The sequence below is a fragment of the Cryptosporidium hominis genome (assembly GCF_000006425.1).
Source record: "Cryptosporidium hominis TU502 chromosome 6 CHRO016107, whole genome shotgun sequence".
NCBI lineage: Eukaryota > Apicomplexa > Conoidasida > Eucoccidiorida > Cryptosporidiidae > Cryptosporidium > Cryptosporidium hominis.
In genome coordinates, this window is record NW_667429.1 from 1 (window position 1) to 18764 (window position 18764).

The 18764-nt window shown below is 33.5% G+C and overlaps 8 protein-coding genes across 8 annotated transcripts; 2 read left to right on the forward strand and 6 right to left on the reverse strand.

Moving 5' to 3' along the window:
* Positions 1-15: 15 nt before the first annotated feature.
* On the reverse strand, positions 16-969 carry Chro.60305 (multi-pass transmembrane protein). Its single annotated transcript, XM_662792.1, has 1 exon — positions 16-969. The coding sequence occupies one exon, from the start codon at positions 967-969 to the stop codon at positions 16-18; it is 954 nt and encodes a 317-aa protein (XP_667884.1).
* Positions 970-1451: 482 nt separating this feature from the next.
* Chro.60306 (heat shock related protein) lies at positions 1452-2273 on the reverse strand. The annotated part of the gene is made up of 1 exon (XM_662793.1): positions 1452-2273. One exon carries the CDS (start codon positions 2271-2273, stop codon positions 1452-1454), a length of 822 nt encoding a protein of 273 aa, XP_667885.1.
* Positions 2274-2437: 164 nt separating this feature from the next.
* Positions 2438-5740, forward strand: Chro.60307 (helicase). Its single annotated transcript, XM_662794.1, has 1 exon — positions 2438-5740. One exon carries the CDS (start codon positions 2438-2440, stop codon positions 5738-5740), a length of 3303 nt encoding a protein of 1100 aa, XP_667886.1.
* A 24-nt stretch (positions 5741-5764) lies between these two features.
* Chro.60308 (hypothetical protein) lies at positions 5765-7234 on the reverse strand. The annotated part of the gene is made up of 1 exon (XM_662795.1): positions 5765-7234. The coding sequence occupies one exon, from the start codon at positions 7232-7234 to the stop codon at positions 5765-5767; it is 1470 nt and encodes a 489-aa protein (XP_667887.1).
* A 389-nt stretch (positions 7235-7623) lies between these two features.
* Chro.60309 (At1g20580.1) lies at positions 7624-10368 on the reverse strand. Its single annotated transcript, XM_662796.1, has 1 exon — positions 7624-10368. One exon carries the CDS (start codon positions 10366-10368, stop codon positions 7624-7626), a length of 2745 nt encoding a protein of 914 aa, XP_667888.1.
* Positions 10369-12029: 1661 nt separating this feature from the next.
* On the reverse strand, positions 12030-13007 carry Chro.60310 (peptidyl-prolyl isomerase/macrophage infectivity potentiator). The annotated part of the gene is made up of 1 exon (XM_662797.1): positions 12030-13007. The coding sequence occupies one exon, from the start codon at positions 13005-13007 to the stop codon at positions 12030-12032; it is 978 nt and encodes a 325-aa protein (XP_667889.1).
* A 764-nt stretch (positions 13008-13771) lies between these two features.
* On the forward strand, positions 13772-16345 carry Chro.60311 (hypothetical protein). Its single annotated transcript, XM_662798.1, has 1 exon — positions 13772-16345. One exon carries the CDS (start codon positions 13772-13774, stop codon positions 16343-16345), a length of 2574 nt encoding a protein of 857 aa, XP_667890.1.
* Positions 16346-16776: 431 nt separating this feature from the next.
* On the reverse strand, positions 16777-18327 carry Chro.60313 (hypothetical protein). Its single annotated transcript, XM_662799.1, has 1 exon — positions 16777-18327. The coding sequence occupies one exon, from the start codon at positions 18325-18327 to the stop codon at positions 16777-16779; it is 1551 nt and encodes a 516-aa protein (XP_667891.1).
* Positions 18328-18764: the final 437 nt, after the last annotated feature.

Below are 18764 nucleotides of genomic sequence, written 5' to 3' on the forward strand. Positions count from 1 at the left end.
GAAAACTACACAATTTCATGCATAATAAGTCAAATTTAAACTTAACAGATATGCACCTGAACGATCTCCATTAAATCCCAAATCTTCATATCTTTCAAAAGAAAACGATGAAGTTATTTGATAGAAACTATATATTTCACTCACTATATTTGTGAATAATCCTACCAAAAATATCACAAAATAGATGATAATTATTTTTATTTTGTCTTTGCTTTCATCACTATTATTTGAGATGCTGCTTTCCAATTTCTTATAGTAGTAATTATCCTGAAGAACCATTTCAAGAGCTGAATTATTATTTGAGCTCTTAAAGTCCTTATAAATAGAAATGGCAAGTATAAGAGAAATTAATATTGAAACTCCTCCAGTAAGAATCCAAATTATACGAGAATATGTTGTAACAACTTCATCATTCCCTTTTAGATAAACCATTGTAGAAACTGCAATAGATAAAAATGATCCAAAACTCTTGTAGCAAGATACTGCTCCAAATAACTTGGCTGTTTCAGGGCTATTAAGTTTATAGTTAACAGAAATGACTTGTACTGATGGCTCCAATGCTCCATATGAAAAATAAAGCAAATATCTACAGAGAATCAAAGTAATGTACGAACTAGAAAATGGTTGTATCATAGATATCAAACCACAAACTATAAATGATATACTTAAAACTATTTGTGGCTTCAAATAATTGCAAACTAGACTCCAAAACAAAAAGCCAATGCATCCAATAAGATGTTGGGAAAAAAGTATCCATTCTGAGTTCAAATAACCTGCTGATTTCCTCCAAATATACCCAAATAAAAGCATATTTACAAATAACCTTTCGCTGAATCCTTGCAATAGACACATAAATAGTGTAAATTTGAATGAATGAGAAATTGGTCTAGACTTAGAGATGGTTACATTTTGACTTTCCTCACTGTAGTCTGAAGTAAAATCACTAGAAGTTGTTTCTTCTCTAATCATTTTCCTATGATTTATTTTGATTGACTTTAAGTCTTAATTTTTCATTTGAATTTTATTAAAAGAAAAACATGTATTTAATAGAGCCCGCCAATAATTTAAGATCCAATAACTTTGTCAAAAATTTCAAATTTGGAAATAATAACAATTTAACAGAAAGCTAAAACGTGAATTAAGCTTTTTAAATTATACACTGATTTCAATTCCTGAACTAAAGATAGTTTCCGTAGTTCAAGTCAATGTATTCATTATTTTTGAAACATAATGATATAACTTTGTCAAGTTTTTGTAAAAGCAGAAATACAAACATTAAGAAAAATTAAATTTGGCCACTTATTTATATGGCCAATTAATAAGTTAAATTTTTGGGATAATCCAAGATTCTTTGTATTCAATTTATAAAAATACAAGAAAAATACATTTCTACTCAATTTGTAATGAAAAAAGAGAATAAATCGAAACTAATGTACTTTTTTAAAGTATAATTAACGATTTTGAGTTCTGCTTTGTCGGTGAGAACGAGTTCTATGAAGATTTCCAGTAGAAAGGGAAAAGCCATCGTTGAATTCTTGCGAGCTTCCTTGCCTTAACATTCTATTTCTACTAGAACCTGAGGAATTATCAGAGTTTCTGATAACCCTGTTTCCGCGTCCATCTTCTTCAATTTCTTGAACAGTCTCTCTAACGGTTCCATCTGCTAATCTTTCAGTAGTTTTAGTCCTAGTGATCACTCTTCCATTTATAACACTTGTACTAGTAGAAACAGATTTTGAGACCCCTCCTTGGAATCCCATCCCAGAGCTGAATGAGGAAGATGAAAAGCTTTGCATGTTTCCAAAACCTGAGCCTGATAGACCAAAATTACTAAATATTTGAGAATGTAAGTCATCAAAAGGAGAAAGTCTACTCCCTCTTGATCTAGAAAACCCTCTACTACTTCTCGATGACTCATTAAAGCCAGGAAATTCTCCGAAAGATGAAAATATGTCAAAAATATTGTTTGTACCAAAGAATTCTTCAAATATACGGCTGGCATGTCCCATACTAAAGTGGCGATCAAATCCATGAAAATCAGATGAAAAGTCAGCAGAAACACCATCAGCTCCATAGGTGTCATATCTATTTCTTTTTTCCGGATCAGAAAGAACTTCGTAAGCTTCTGCAATCTTTTTGAACATCTCCTCAGCTTCTTCTCTATTATCAGGGTTTTTATCAGGATGCCATTTTAATGCTAATTTTCTATATGACTTCCTTATTTCACTAGTAGATGCATCCCTTTTAACTTCCAAAATTTCATAATAGTCCATGATCTAAGGTTTTTAGATACTTAAGTGTTGTTGATAAATCCAAAAATTCATTAACCTAGAATGGTTACTAAAAAATAAGGCGCTAAATTTTTCCCCCTTGCCATACCGGCAATAAAAAAGAATAGGAGAAATTTGCCTAAATAAATTTGTGGGAATTAGAAATTATGAATCCCATAAAAAATGAGTATTTAATTGAAGGCTATAGTGTTCCGTTTCCATATGATGCTTATAAATGCCAAATTAATTATATGCAAAAGATTTTGTATTCACTTAAATACAAAAAACATGCACTTTTAGAAAGCCCTACAGGTACCGGTAAAACATTATGTTTATTAGCATCTACCCTTGCATTTCAAAAGCATTTTCTGATTAGCCATGGGTCATTAAAGAAGCCTATTGAAAATACCAGTTCTGCTGGAGTTATTAAATCAGAAGGAGGATCAATTGAATTGATGGGAGTCCCACGTACTGTTCTAGAAAACAGTAAAGAGACAAAAATGGATATGCTTATCCCTAGAATAATATACTCTTCAAGAACGCACAGCCAACTTTCCCAAGTAATGCGTGAATTAAAATCTTCCGGAATTTCTGATGGCTTCACTATTGAGTTATTCGATACAGACGCTGAAAATAAAGCAAAGATTGAAAAATCAACTTCAAAGAAACGCCCAGTTATTAAGGGTGGAAAGAAGCTTTTCAAAGCAACAATTTTGGGTTCAAGAGACCAGCTATGTGTTCATCCTAAGATTTCCAAATTTAGAGGGAATGCATTGATAAAAAATTGCCGAAAAATAACCAAAGAGGGCAAATGCAAATATCATAACAACTTAAAGCAGGCAAACACTTCAGGGGTTGCTGCAGATATCCAAGACATAGAAGATCTTAAAAATATTGCATCATCTTCTGATTCGGGTTACTTTTGCCCTTTTTATGCAACTAGAGAAATTGAAAGCGTTTGTAATGTTGTTTTACTTCCTTATAACTATCTTTTAGATAGCATTACACGTCAGAACCTAAAAATTGACTTAAATAATACTGTATTGATTTTGGATGAAGCTCACAATGTAGAATCTGTTTCAGAAGAGGCTTATTCATTTGATTTGAGAGATATTGATCTCGCTCTTTCTCAAAAAGCGATTCAGAATGTTCTAGAGGCCACAAAGCTTGGGCTTTTGCAAGAAAAAGAATCTGATGAACAAGATTCAGAAGTAGATATTTCTTTTGATATTGAAGTGGCAGTTGCACTGGCAACTGGTATTCACTTACTTTCTAGAAATCTGAAAGAAATCCCATGTCCGGTTCCTACAAATAATAATGGGTCAAAGTTCAAGAGCTTCCCAAAAATGGGTGAAGTTCAAGGGACTACTTATCCAGGTTCTCATATTTACTCTTTGTTTGCTTCCTCTGGGTTCGGAATTGATAATTTTCAAGCTATAGATGAATGCCTCACGAATATGATAAATTTTGGCCAGAACTTAGTTGGGCCTGGAGGCAATGTATCAAGCCAATTGGATGTAAATTCTATTCAGATAAATGCAAGAATAGGCGCATTAGAAAGGTTTCAGAGATGCTTAAGACTAACATTCAATGAAACAGTAATGAAAAACCCTCAGTGGTTTAAACTATACATTCATTATGAGCCTGATAGTTACAAGGAAATTGATGGTTTTGATGAAAATGGAGGTCAGAATTCATTTGTAGACCCAGAAACTACAGATCAAGGATTGAGCCTCTATCTTAGTTTTTGGTGTTTTAGCGCTGCTGCAGCACTTTCTTCTCTTGTGTCTGCAGGAGTAAGATCAATGATTATTACATCAGGTACTCTTTCTCCATTGGATACCTTGGCTCAGCAATTTAGCAGCTCAAATGTAACATTTGATGTGTTTCTTGAAAATGATCATGTTATAGATAGCGAGTCACAACTTTGGGCTGCCACTTTAGAAAGAGGGAATTCAGCTAACAATACACATTTAATTGGTTCATACGAAGCTAGAAACAATCCATCATACTTTTCTTCACTTGGAAGTGTAGTTTTCGATTGTGTTAAGCGAATTCCGGATGGGATTCTCTTATTCTTTGGATCCTATTCTTTAATGGATCAGGCTGTGAAACATTGGACAGATCAGGGCCTAATTGAACGTATTAAGGCCTTTAAAAGTGTTTTCATTGAACCCAGAAATTCCTTTGAATTGGGTTCGGTTTTGGACTCATATATGGATTGCATTAAGAAGGGAGCAGATTCTTCATCCCAGAATGATGGATATTTCAAAGACAAGAAAGCTAAAAGCGGCTTGTCAGATTTTGTCCTCAAATCCAAGAGGATTTCTTCTTCAGGCTCACTACTTATTGCAGTATGTAGAGGGAAGGTTTCAGAAGGAATCAACTTTTCAGATAATGCTTGCAGAGGAGTAATCATTGCAGGACTTCCATTCCCTTCAATAGCAGATGCTAGGGTTTGTCTCAAAAAACAATATATGGATGAAAGCAAAATGGATGGACGTCAATGGTACAATCAACAGGCAATTCGAGCTGTAAATCAAGCTATTGGACGCGTTGTTCGCCATAGAAATGACTATGGAGCAATTATTCTTGCAGACAAACGCTTCAATCAACCAAACATTTATACCAGACTTTCAAAATGGATCAGAACTAATACAAAACATCTACCTCAATTAGATTCCAGACAGCTTGATAATATTTCAGACTTTTTTGAAAAGAAACTTTCTATTACTGTAAATAGCACTAATTGCCAGTCTTCAGAAGGCAATAATAACAAAGAAATCCCCACTAAAACTTTACCTAGTAATATTACAACAAGCAAAACAACTTTGTACGGAAGAAATCCTTCTGTAGTTAGTTTCCCTAACTTGTCAAACGAAATTAATACATTGTTGAAACGGGTAGAGAATAAAAATACAACAAAGGAAGAATCTAAGGGAGAAGAGAATAATACTAATAACAAAATAATCATTCCAAAACCTTTCCCTGGCCTTATATCCAAGGTTAGTGTACCTTGGAAGAGAGTAAAAACTTCTTCCCCTTGCTCAGAGTCTCAAAATTCAACACCATGGACATTTTCTTCAAATAAAAACGAAAGTAGTAATCATGAAAATCAAAAAAGGACAAATTTCAATATTATTCCATTAGAAAAGATGAATTACCAAGAAATATTGAATAATTCAAAGGATATACTAAAAGAAGACGAGTTTAATCGTTTGAAGCCTTATATACAAAACTTGAGCCAAGTTAATTCCAACTCTTTAAGATCTATTGCTAATATTTTGTTTCCAAGCTATATAATGGAGGAAAAGGAGTTAACTGAAAGAAAATCGTTGGCCCTAGAACTCTTAAAACTACTCTCGAATAAATATAGAGAAGAGTTTAGGACAATGATTGAGAAGATGACTTCAAACATCGATATGATGAAAGATAAGGCTTTGGTTGATGCATTGGAAAATGAATTATAGTATTATAATCACTTTCCTTTGAAATCACCAAATATAATTAAAGCTTTCTAATTGCTTCTTATTTAAGTTTAAATTATCAAAATTAATGTTTTGTTTTTCTGAATTAATGTATATTTTTCGTTGGTTTTTAGATTTCTTGTTATTTAAATCTTTTTTGTGATTTTGTTCGTTTTCTCCATATAAATATGAGCTAAGATCTGATGTATTTGACCAATGGATTGTATAGTGACCATCAGATGATGGCCACTTTTCCATGTATTCTTGGGTTGCATAATACAATTTCCTCATTGTTTCTAATGCACTATATTGAGACATCTTTGATAATTCATTGGAGCTTTCTTTTTCTAATACCTGCTTTGCCATTGCATTCTCTGAAAAGGTATATCCATTTTCAATAATAGAATGGACTCCATAGCCATCATTCCCAGAGCTATAATCAGAATTATAACACTTAGTTTGGAAAATTTGGTTATTTTCGATATGGTTGGAATCAAAGTATATATTATTTTCACTACTAGGTCCAGACTTACAAAGAATAGTCTGATTTAGCTCTTGATTATCATCGTACAGAGTAAATCTGGCTCTCTTTCTGACTCCCATGCCTCTATTTCCCGCTTCAATCTGATCTGTTTGACATTTGTTCAATTTACTCTTATTTCTAGCCTTTAACCAAAGCTGTTTTGCATACTCGTAAGCATCTTTTATTGAAGAATGCCTACTCAAAGCAACCCATCCGACGTATGAGTTGTGGTACCTGACTCTATAACCAATTTGCCTCCTATCAAAGTATACCCCAGGAATTGATGGCATTAACTGGGCCTGAGTTTCAACCTCATTTAGTATGCTTCTCTTCCCATTCCTATCAACAGCAGTGAATTTATCCAATCCGGATGATCTTATTTGATGTTGATAACATTGTGGATGCACAATTCTTTGTCCATTATCCTGAATTACTTCACCGAACATACTAAAATTATGATGAAAGTGAAAATTAGACAATGCTTTGTGCTGCGAATGATCAGATTTTAAACCACCAATTTCGTTGGTAAAAACTTTAAGTTCACGGCAATCGTCTGATTCTTGACATCCTATGGAAAAAAGTTCTTCATGAATATTACTATCAGAAATTACACCACTCAAGCTTTCTGAGCCAATAATCTCACCTATATTGCAGATTTTTGAAGATGAAAAGCTATCTCCTTGCAAAACATAATAAGGATTTAACTCCTTTAATCCCGATTTATCAATGCCATCTCCAAATGAATGGTGACAATTAACAATATTTTCACCTTTACAATTCGGTATCTCACATTCAGCCTGATTGATTACTGTATTTGTTGACTCCTCAAATTCCTTGTTATTTGGAATGATAATTTCAGTTTCCTTTCCAGTTTTCTCTTCAATGACCAAATCCTTTCCTCCATTGAATTCTAATTGCAGATCTGGACAGTTGTTATATTTTTCAAGAAATGAGTTTTCTGAAGCTAATAACATCAGCGAGAAAAATAGAATTTTTTCTTGGAACTGGAGGTTCCTGCAAAAATCTTTGCAAATTTGACATTACTTTTCATTTATGCACTTTTTTGTCATTTGGTGACAGAACCCACACTTTGATTTACATAAAACATAAAATATAAATATTAAAAACAAAAAAAACTCAAGATTCATCAAGACTAATGAAATACATTAATTAACATAAAATAATCACAAAAAATCAATAATAAATAAATTTCTGACTTCTTTCTCATTACTTTAGTAGTCAAGACTTTTTTTTTCAAAAATAGTTTGAATGTATAACCCGCCAAATGTATTAAAAAAAAAAAAAAATGAATTTTACTAGAATAATAGTATTAAATAAATTCAAACAAATTTTCGTTAGATAATTAGGAAATTGCAAAAAATAGATCAATAGGCTCGCTCATGTTGGCACAATGTTTGGATAATTCTGTATGATCACTGAGCAATTGATCAGAAAATGAGGAAGCAATGTCAGGAAGTTCCACAAAGTCTTGATATTGAGCTGATGTAATAATTGAAAAAACACTAGATGAATCATGCATATTATTTCCAAGTCTAGGGGTTTCTGATAAGTTTTGTGACTCTATTAGACTCTCTCCATTATCATCTACTAAACCGTCTCTAGAGATATTCGAGCCGTTGTGACTATCACAGCCATGAATAAGTTTTTCTTCCGAACAGCTTCTAATTCCAGCCTCTCTTGAAATATGTTCTTCATCATCTATTTGACCCTCTTCCACAATTCTTAATGGTGAATTGCAATGGAAAGACATGGATAAATGTTGTAAAGGAGATATCGAATTCAGTACAACATCTAAATTCTTGTGAAAAGGATCCAAATGATCAGTATCTCTTTCTGAAATTGCGTTGTTACCTTCAAGAGCTTTAAGTAGAGCTTGTAGTTCGCTTGAATACATTAGAAGATGCTGTTGGATTGCCAAATATAAAGCTTTATGGTATAATATTGTCCTTTTAGAATTAATTACTTCTGAAGTTTGTTTTTTGTTTAAAATGTCCGAATTCGTTTCTTTACAGTTATACAATCGATCTGAAGATTCCTCTAAACGGGAATTTTCTACATTTTTTTGTATATTCAGATATTCTTGTACTACAGATGAGTTTACAATCAGTTTAGTGACTCCTGGAATATTTCCATCCAACCAGCTTACATATAACCTGTTTAGACTTTCTATAGGAATTGATCTGACTAGATCCCAAATAAAGTTTGAAGAATAGCCTTGACTTGATGCTTGTTCAAATTCCATACCAAGTTCAAGTTCCAATTCTTCAATCGACTCATCTTGAGATCTTTCGCTGAACTTTTCATTTGTAATTATGGAGCTGTTATTCTCGCCTTCTGATAAAAATATTCTTTTTCGTGGGAATTCATGCTCCTCCTCCTCAAAGAAGATCTGTTTTGGTCTTGATTTTGGCCTTCCTCTTCCCCTACTCTTCTTAGTACTTTTACAAAAAATTGAACCTTGATTTAGTGCTTGCATTTCTGCTGCTGAGTCATTGCATTCGCTGGAGCTTGAACTACGAACACAATCTACATTATTTGTTCCTGAATTATCAATACAACCATCATCTTCGATGAAATCTTGCTTTTGAAGATTCAAATCTTCCAACAATTTGTTTGAGTTTATTTGTAAGTTTTCTTCATTCATATTTCTCTCAGTATTATTTGTAAACAGTGAAACCTCTGGAACCGGGTTTTTTTTGAAAGCTCTTTCCTCAAAGCCATGTATTTTTGGAGTCGTATATTCAAATTGTCCATTGGACTTTTTCCCTCTATATCTCCACTTTTTAATATGGCTTTCTATATCCAATGTTGACACCCACAACAAACTCCCTAAAGGATATCCTGCATCCAAGTACTCTTCTGGGCACATCTCCATACACCAAACCTTTAAGAGCCTTTTTATTGATTTTAATTTGTTCATTGATTTTAGCTGGTAATAAAAGTCCATCAGCCTTTGAGGATTGCTACTTCTTGCTCTTGGATCCAAGTGGTATGGTGGATCTACTACAAACATAAATAATAGTACCTTCATAAACACGGGACCCATGATATTCTTTTGTCTGTGGTGATTCAAAACATCAACTTTATGACAACCATTCAGTTGAAGCTTCTTATCAAAGAAATAGTATTTCCCTCCTCCTCCACTCTTTAATGCTCGTTTTTCAGTACAAAATGCTAAAAACCCAGAATTTTGCTTTGAAATACAATTTACAAAGTAGTTCTCAAACTCTTCTATATTCTTCTCTTTCCCTAAATCGTCAATACTTTGTACTATTGGAATTGGGCACCTATTTGGAGCATCCCTCACTATTTTGAAGATCTCTATCACACTAGGAACAAGCTTTAAGTAACATGTTCGACTTTTTGTAAACTCAAGCATTAGATTTGTCTTTAGAATATCTAGATACTCATTGTCCATATATCTAGAGATATCTTTCGGCTCAGATGTTCCCTCTGAACGCATCTCTTTAAAGACAGTATCTGTAACATTGTATATTGAAACAGAAGATGTACTACTTGAGTAATTTGAAATCTGTCTATTCAAATTGATTTTTTCACTTGGAAAACTCGAGCAGCATTGCGTCTGAATGTTTGATATTTCTTGATTCCTTTCATTTGCCTTATTTTCACTATCCAAAAGAAACTTTGAACTAATTATTTGATCTTGCATTTCTTGACAACCGATCTTTTCTTCACTTTGAAACATATCATCAGCATTATTATTATAGAAATTATAGCTAAAGATCCCATTTCTATCATTACTATGCGAAAGATCATCATCATGAATTATATTCTCTGACCATCCTAGCATTCCAATACTGTTGTTTATCAAGCAAGGAATATTCTCAGAAATTACCTTTTCTTCTTCTGAATTTCCTTCAATACAAATAAGGTTTCTTCCCTCTTTTACCTTGTTATATATAGAATTGGGTATCATCCTCTTATTACTATTTAATAAGGGAGAGCTTACCTCATGTAAAGACGCCGGTGAAAGTGTTGAGGGTGTCATTGGAGCCTTATTCTGTCCATCATCATTCCAAAACAAGAATGGTGTTTTTCTAATGTATTCTTCACTGTTGTTAATCATATCCGGCAATTATTGCTCAATTGCCTATTTATTGGAAATATACAAGTATTTGGATGCCTGTGTAATATATAATATATCTATAATTAATATATGTATAAATATATATATTAATTATAGATATCAGCTTTAATTAGTCAGCTTTATCACCCTTTAGAGGTAACTTCTCATCTAAAGTTATCTAGTTTTATGGTTGATTAGTTTGACCTTTAATTATTAATTCAGCTATATTGTAGAACGCTCCAATTGATTTCATTCCACACATCAAACTATTACAGCGCTTCAGTAAGGCTCATATGACTGTGTTTAACATAAGTAACGCACTATTTAGTGCCTAATTACCCCCACAACACGACATAGTTTTATTATTTAATGCAAATCAATAGGTAAACATGGAGAATTCAGATTAGACTTATGTTTACTGTCCAACCAATATCCAGAGTTTGCACCAATATTTCCCGGTATATTTTCCAGGTTCAACTATTGGAATATTTTAGAACTGTAGTACTACTATTTAATATTATAGTGTTTTGCTATATATTGGAGGTCTACTAGTTTTTAAACAAAAGTGTTTGCCCCATTTAATTCCACTATATACTCCAAAATACTATTTAGTTTTCTGGAGCTCCATGATATTACCAATAAGATAGTAAATGGGAAATATATCTGGGAACTGAATAGAATATAATTTATAGTCTAATATTAAAAAATTCCAAATTACACCATTCATTCTTCCAATTACTCCAGATAAATTCTCCAAAATTATTATTAATGTTCTTAAACACGTCTGAAGTGACATAATCAAAGGTTAAAACGTGCATTCTGGAGTACAGTGGACACAGACTAGACATATTTTAAGACAAAAATGCATCCCAGCACAAAACTTGCAATAAGCGCCTGCATTTTAAAGTTCAAGTTTGTTGTAATCCCTCGAAGAAATAATACTCCAGAACTATAATTTACTGGGAGAATTACGTTTGCAGTACTTATTCTTACTCTGTATCTTATTACTTTCTTATACAAAGTGTCTCAGATTATAGGCCTTAAAATATAAGCGGTCTGAATCTGACACAGAATGCACTGGGTTGCATTTTGAAATAAAAAAAAAATTCTATGATTAAAAAATAGTAGAGTAATTTATGTTTTGTTAGGTAAAATGTTTATAGTAAGAACTGAATGAATTCACGGAGAAATATGGTATTTTAGGCATTTCGAGAGTTAATCTCCGAGCTCGTCTTATTGTATGAATAAGGAAAACAAAAGCTATGAGAGAAAGGCAACATAATGGGAACCTGTCATAGTGTTTTTCCTAGAAAACAAGTGAAAATTTGACGATATATGGACAAGTTATCGTGAAATTCAAGGTTTACCTAACAAAAACAAAAAGTTTAAAGATCTACAAGGTGCAACCACCTTTTTTCACAAAAGAAAAACCCTAAAATACGTTTCCTGCGAAACTAATAGTATCTATGTATGTGTGACTAAATTCGCTTTTTTATTATCGTTACCCAAACTCAAATCGTAGAAAGTTCGAATTTAACATAGGAAATTTGCTACTCTCTTTCTTCTCTTATAATATGTCTATGTCTCTAGTATTTATCTAGGCTGGCCTGGCGGGGTCCCGGGAAATAAAGGTAAATTGTAAATGATAAAAAAAGAAAAAATTAGAGTTCGTCAGAAGCAGAGCTAACCTCGTTATCAGGTTTTTTATTTTCATTTTTAATTATTTTTCCAAGCTTGAGCTTGAAAATGATGACCTCGTTAGGGCCAATAAGTTCTCCTGCACCCTGTTCGCCGTAGGCTAGGTCATAAGGAGCGAAAAGAATGACTTCTTGTCCTTCAGTCATCATAGTTAGGGCTTCAATCCAAGCAGGGATTAACTGCGAGATTTGAAGCTTTGAGGGCTCTTCTCCCCTATTATATGATGAATCAAATTCAATACCTCCAAGAGTTTTCCCTCTATAAAACACTTCAACCTCATCTTCTGGCTTAGGTTTCTCTTGGCCAGTGCCTTCTTTGACCACGATGTATTGTAGTCCTGAACTAGTAGTGATAACACCCTTTCTATCCTTATTCTTAGCGATAAACTCGTCTGATCTCTTTTTTAACAGACTTTTTTTCGATTCCCTGTTTTCCGGATATTCTTGCTCTGTCCATAATTCCGACTTGTCCTTGCATGACTTGGTCCCCAAACAAATTCTGGAAATTTCTTGATCAAAGCTTAATTTACTTGTTGACATTAATTCTAGCTCAGGCTCCCAGGTACTTAGATTTGATCTGCATGCACTAATGAAATCCTCTATAGTAAACTCGAGAGAGTTATCAGCTAAAGGTTGCCAAATATGGTTTGAGCATGCAACATGGCTTTCCAAGAAATTTGAAACCACTATATCTGTAAAACCCTTAGGAGGTTGCGAGCTTTTATAAATGCTTAGTTTCTTGGAAATATATTCCTTTAAGGCGAAGGTGATTAGCTGGCAAGACTCGCACATTAAAGTTCTTTGAACCTGCGGAACGGTGCCAGGGATAAAGTCGGACAGTCGCTTTACTTCGAACTCATCACCAGTCCACTCAAGTCTAGAACATAGTGAGATCGTACTAAAAAAGGAGAGGAACAAGATAACTTTTAGAAATAATTTCATTTTTTTTTTTTTCAAATTACCAAACTAGTTAATTTTCTAGTGTGGCGGGCTACTCGTAGCTTCTTTTTCCCCCCTAAAAAAAATGGGGAAACCTTTTCGCGAGAAAAGTCCTAAATTTAAGGAAAAGTAAGTTAAAATATAGAATAATTAGACTCAATTAATGGAGACTAATGTTTTAATTAATTTGCTTCAAGTACTCCGTATATATATATATATATATATATATATATTTTTTTTTTTTTTTTTTTTTAATTATAAATAAAATTTTTTATTAGTGTAACCAGAGAATTTTTTTTTTGCATGCGCTGAAAAGCAAATAAAAAGTAGCACTGCCAACACTTCACACAAATCCAAAATTAAATATTGGAAAATAAAATTAAGAAAAAAATTCAATTTGTTTAATTTTTTTATATTGTTTGTCAATAAATTTGCAAATTTGTGTAATTGCATGCGCCAATGATAATACTGTGAATTCAAAGTTTAGCTAACTATTTTATTTACATAAGAATAAATTATTTAAGGAGATTGTGTGATAGAGCCAGTAAATAAAGTTAAAGGCCCAGTTAAATTTCTAAGGGAACAAAATAAGTTTTACAATAAATTTTTTTAAAAATACATTCTACAAGTTGAGTATTTATGCTCGCTTTGAAATACATGCTCGCTTGAAAGAGGACACGCCCACCAAACTCTGAGCGCAGAATTTAATTTTTGGGAAATTCTCATATAATGCTAAGTTGGTAAATTTGAGGGGAAAATAGCAAATTATGAAAACAGCTTCAGCTTCTTCTTCAGGAAGAAGGGTGGAGTACGAAGCAAAGGAAGTTAACGCGTCAGGTAATTCAAAGAAAGGTGAGCAAGTGGGATATAATAATGGAATTCAAGAGACAAAGTTCTCTAATAAGAAATCTAGTAATAATTTGCCAAATAGGAAATTAAAGCTCGACCATTGCGTTTTAAACGGGCCAGAAAACCATTCGTCGATTGAGATTTGTAAAGATATCCATGAATCGAATTCAAATTGTAGCATTAATTCAGAATCTGCTCCAAAGAGTAACCCAAAGAGGGTGTTTGAAATGATTGACCGAACATTAAATACTCTATTAGAAAAAATAGTTCCAAGCGCAAAGAAGAAAAAGGAGAAGATGATAATTTTACAATGTGTAGAGCTTTTGGTAAGAGAAACATTTGGCGATTCAGCAAAGCTGTTCCTCACAGGATCAGCAGCAGCAGAAGTTGACTCAGAAATGAGTGATGTTGATTTAGTCGTATTCACTCCATTAGATTCAAGGCTTGCTTTAACGAAAATAGCAAGTCAATTCAAAAGTATTAAGAAGAAGCATAAGGAGGATTGTTTGAGGTGTAGAAAGCACAGTGGACACCAGAAATTCAAGGCTGATACTGACCTCAGCTCAGAATGTATAGAAGGACATTTATGCGAAATGGAAGTTAATGTAATTGCAACAGCAAAAGTTCCAGTAATGATGATAAAAAGTAGATATTCAAAGTTTAAGACAGAATGCGACGTATCTGTAAATATGTATACTTCTTTAATGCATTCCATACTATTTCAGTGTGTGCTTTATTCTTATCCAGAGCTCCAGCCAGTTTTAAGGTTGTTAAAGTATTGGTTACATATTAGGAGACTCCCAGTTGCTAAAGATGGCGGCCTTCCATGTATAGTTTGGCTTCTTCTTGCAATTGTTCACTGCAGTGTTAACGGAAATAAGTCTTCAAGGTCCCAAAGAGAGCATCTGGAAAGTATATGTATTCCAGCTAGACATATACTTTTGAGCTTACAAGTTCACTCTTCTGGAACTAGTTTTCAAAGTACAGAATTTGGATCTCCTTTAAACTCATTCCAGAATGGATCAATCAGTACTTGTGAGTACCATGATTGTGATTCTAGAACATTTGATACTGAACTGGGCAATCCTTTGAGCATTCAAAATTTCAAAATGGATATTCTAACTCATAATCGACAAATTGAAAGAAACAGGTATTTAAGTCATTCTAATTCGAACAATATTAACTCAAAAGTTCCAGATACTATCGATTTTGGTGAAACTGGAACTACATTTATGTCTCTTGTTTCATTCTTCACCTCACTTTGGAACCGAAGCTCTCTCACCTGCAGTGTTTCAGTTATTAATAAGAATGTTCAACCTAAAGATGTTAAAACTGTTTCACAAATTATATTCAACAATGGTGGAATATGGGACGAAATATTAACTCTTGACGATCCCTCTGCCTCGTTAGTAAGACAACTTGAGCTATTAAAGTGCGAGCTAGACGATTTTGGCTTCAAGAACAATTTGCTTGCGCAAATATTCGATCCAAAAGATCCTAATAAACTCGAAAAAGAACATTTCTATTTTGAATCAAAGGAGGCTGAGAAAAGACACGAGTTGGAAATTAGTCTAGCCAGCATCCTACCACCAAGTGATTGCTTGATGGTTTCCAACCTTGCTGCAAGGATTACTTGTGGTACCTGGTTAGTCTATTTGTACGAGCTTAAAAGATGCCACAACATTTTGGAAACTTACTTACAACAAATCGCAATTTCTACGAATGAAGTCAGCGAACAAGAGTTAGTTAATGAACTTTTTCATCCAGTAAACGATGAGATATACCGAATTCCAGCAAAGTTGTCAACAAAAACTCCCGTATGCATGTATCCGTGTATGGATTTAGACCTCATTATTGAAAAAAATATCATCGCTTTGGTCCAAGTTCCATATTTTGAGCAAAACCACAAATTCTGTTTGGTACTCATATATGGCCACTTAGTTATTATGAGAATTGAAAATATCTGTGTAGATTGGGAGGGAGGATGGTGGAGCAAAGAGTTCCTCAGTAGAAGAGATGTAAGGTCAGTGCTTCATGGGTCTCTCTTCTCTCCTATCCCCCTTTCATTCAGTCATCTAGGAAATGGGGGGTCAGCCTGCTGCATTCTGCAGCCATTAGATTCTAGAACTATTAATTGTTTACCAAAAAACGACCAAAGTGACTTCAATTCAAAGGACATAGTAATTGACGAAATTATGGTTAACCCTGCCGTATTCATCACGCTTCTAAATGATGTTGAATGGTATTCAGTTGATGATATGAATGGGTTCTACATTATGCCCGTTAAAGAATATTATAGATTCCTCGATATGGAGTCCATTGCAAAGGAATCCCCGTATTGGTATGAGAATTACTTTGGAAAAAATAATTATTTGCAGCCACATGTTCCAAGTTGTAGATATTGTAAAAAAACTTCAAATTCTACTGGTATGGAAAAGATCCTCCAGTACAAAAACCAATTTTGGGCAATTAAGAGAAAGAGTATCTCGTAATGATACATAACCTAATAAAATGTTTGTAAATTCAATTTTTGTTTTTATATTTAAACTAAAACATGTTTCCAATGGGAGCAGGGAGTGATGCATAGCTTAAGATAAATAAAAGTCATATTTCATTTAAGACAGTCCATTCAGGCTATGATAAATTAAGTTCTCCGAAATTCCAAAATGATAATTTCCGATAAAACAACAAACTATTCAATTAAGAACAATTTACTCCTAAAGCGAGATCACTCAAATGCAGAAATTCAAGATTATATCATATAGTCTAATAGAATGTAAAATATAGTTTAGAGTTGCTCCTAATTTAAACTTTACGTTAATAAACAACTTTTGAACCTTAAACCATGTTTTAATAGGATGCTTGCAATTCATTGAGCATCTTTTATAATAGAAAATGAGCAAAGTACGGCAGACTTAATTATTTACCTATATGTTCTTGGTAGTGGGGTCTTTAGATCGTCATCTGTTAAATGGTGATTACTGTCAATTTCCTTAAATTCTGGTTTCTCTGTATGACGATAATAATCTAATTCTTTCAAATTAAAGTCCGTTCCTTCAAGGCCAGTAAATTGACGAAGTTGTTTCCTTGCAACTGTTGCTTGGAACTTCCAGTTATTAGGAATACTAGTATTTGACTCATTAATCTTTCTAATAGAGCTCATTCCCGAAATAGTTGATTTGCAGTTCAATATCGGAGAATTCTCCTCAGAATTCTTGAAATTTTCTTTAGAACCCTCTAGCGTACCGAATGATTGTCTTCCCAAGTGTGCTAAACTATTCATTGATAGGAAACCGCGCAACTTGGGGAGTTTTTGAGGTTGCATGCGTGCATGCAGTTCTGGTTTTTGGTCAGCATGCTGGTTTTGCGCTTCTCTAGGTTCAGAGTCCTGCTTTTTTAATTGCTCAAAAAATGCAAGAGAAGAATTATCATGGTTTTCCTGCGTTCGGTTATTATTCAATATATTAGATTTTGAAATAGAGGAAGTTGTATCTGATTTAGACCAATTTGAATTACCTTCTTTCTTTTCAGAAAGAAGCATAGAGTCTAGGACGCCTCTGAGTTGGGCCTTTTTACTTTCTGAACGCATTTGTGTTGCAAATTTTGGAGTCTTAGGAACAGTAGTATTTCTCCTTGGAATACCGTATTTACTTCCAACTACTTCTTTAGTTACATTCATTTCTGTAGTGATTGTATTTAAAGATGAGTCGCTATTACTCAAATTAAATTTCTTTATAGATTCCAAGATGGTTTTAATACGCCTATCTTCACTAAACTCCTTATTTTTTGTTGAAACTTCCTCATTAAACTTATCTTTCAAACTCCCTAATTTCTCATATAGTTCTTTGGATTTACTTGCCGCTCTAGCATCCGTTGCGAAGCTAAAAGGCTTGGGAACTGTTGTAGCCTTTGAAAAAGTGCTTATCCTTGATTCTGCACCAATAGATGATGTGGATCTGGTTGACATTGGAGCAGCGGGAATTCTTCCATTGTAAAGCTGATGTAAATTCAGACCTAGTTCGGCTTTGTAAATATTGGAACCCGAAGATGAAGACCTATTATGTTTTAGCCTTTGCTCTGCTCTTTCAGAAGTTGCAAATTCAAACCCCTTTGGTGTTGTGACATTTGTTCGAGAAGCTCTGCTTGAGTTGGAGAAGCTTCTAGGTTGCTTTTCTAAGCCAATCTCTTGATTCACGTCTGGCTTTGTATTATTTTTGCCCAAATGTGATAGAGTAGAGCTTCTGTTAATTCTTATTGAAGTTCTTAGTGATCTACAAGAAGGAAGCTGAACTGAAAGCCTTTTTTGTACTTCTGATTGTTGCCCATTTACTGATCTTGTACTTGTTAATCCTTTGCTGATACTCGAGTTATTTATCTCACTCTTTGGAGTCAAGCCAGTAGATATGCAGCTTAAAGATAAAGAATCCAGCCTTAAATGGCTTGGAATCGCCAGCTTCTTCGTGCGTTCGCTCATATATTCATTATATTACCAGATTCACCCATTAAATAAGGTTTAAATATTTCCTGTTATCTTTTTTCTGCTTTATGAAGATCTTCGATCGATCCTTATTAAACATGCAAAACCCTTCCTAACATGAAATCAAGTGGGGTCATTGTGCCGCTCAATAATCACACCCCACAAAAAATTTAGTGCCAGACCTTTGCTATTCCAAGGAAATGAAAATTTTGAGTTAAGTAGGGAGAATATACTGCTAAACCCGCTAATTTTTTAAAGTAATTTAACAATAACTGAAAGCTCAGTTTCCTAACTTGAACTTTCTAAGTTAGCTTGAAATCTTCCTAATATCTACCTTCTATGACCCTAATTCGTTAAAGAAATTGATTCTAATATTACTAGAATGAAAATTTTGAAAACGAGATACTTATAATCTGATCTAAATCTTCTAATTA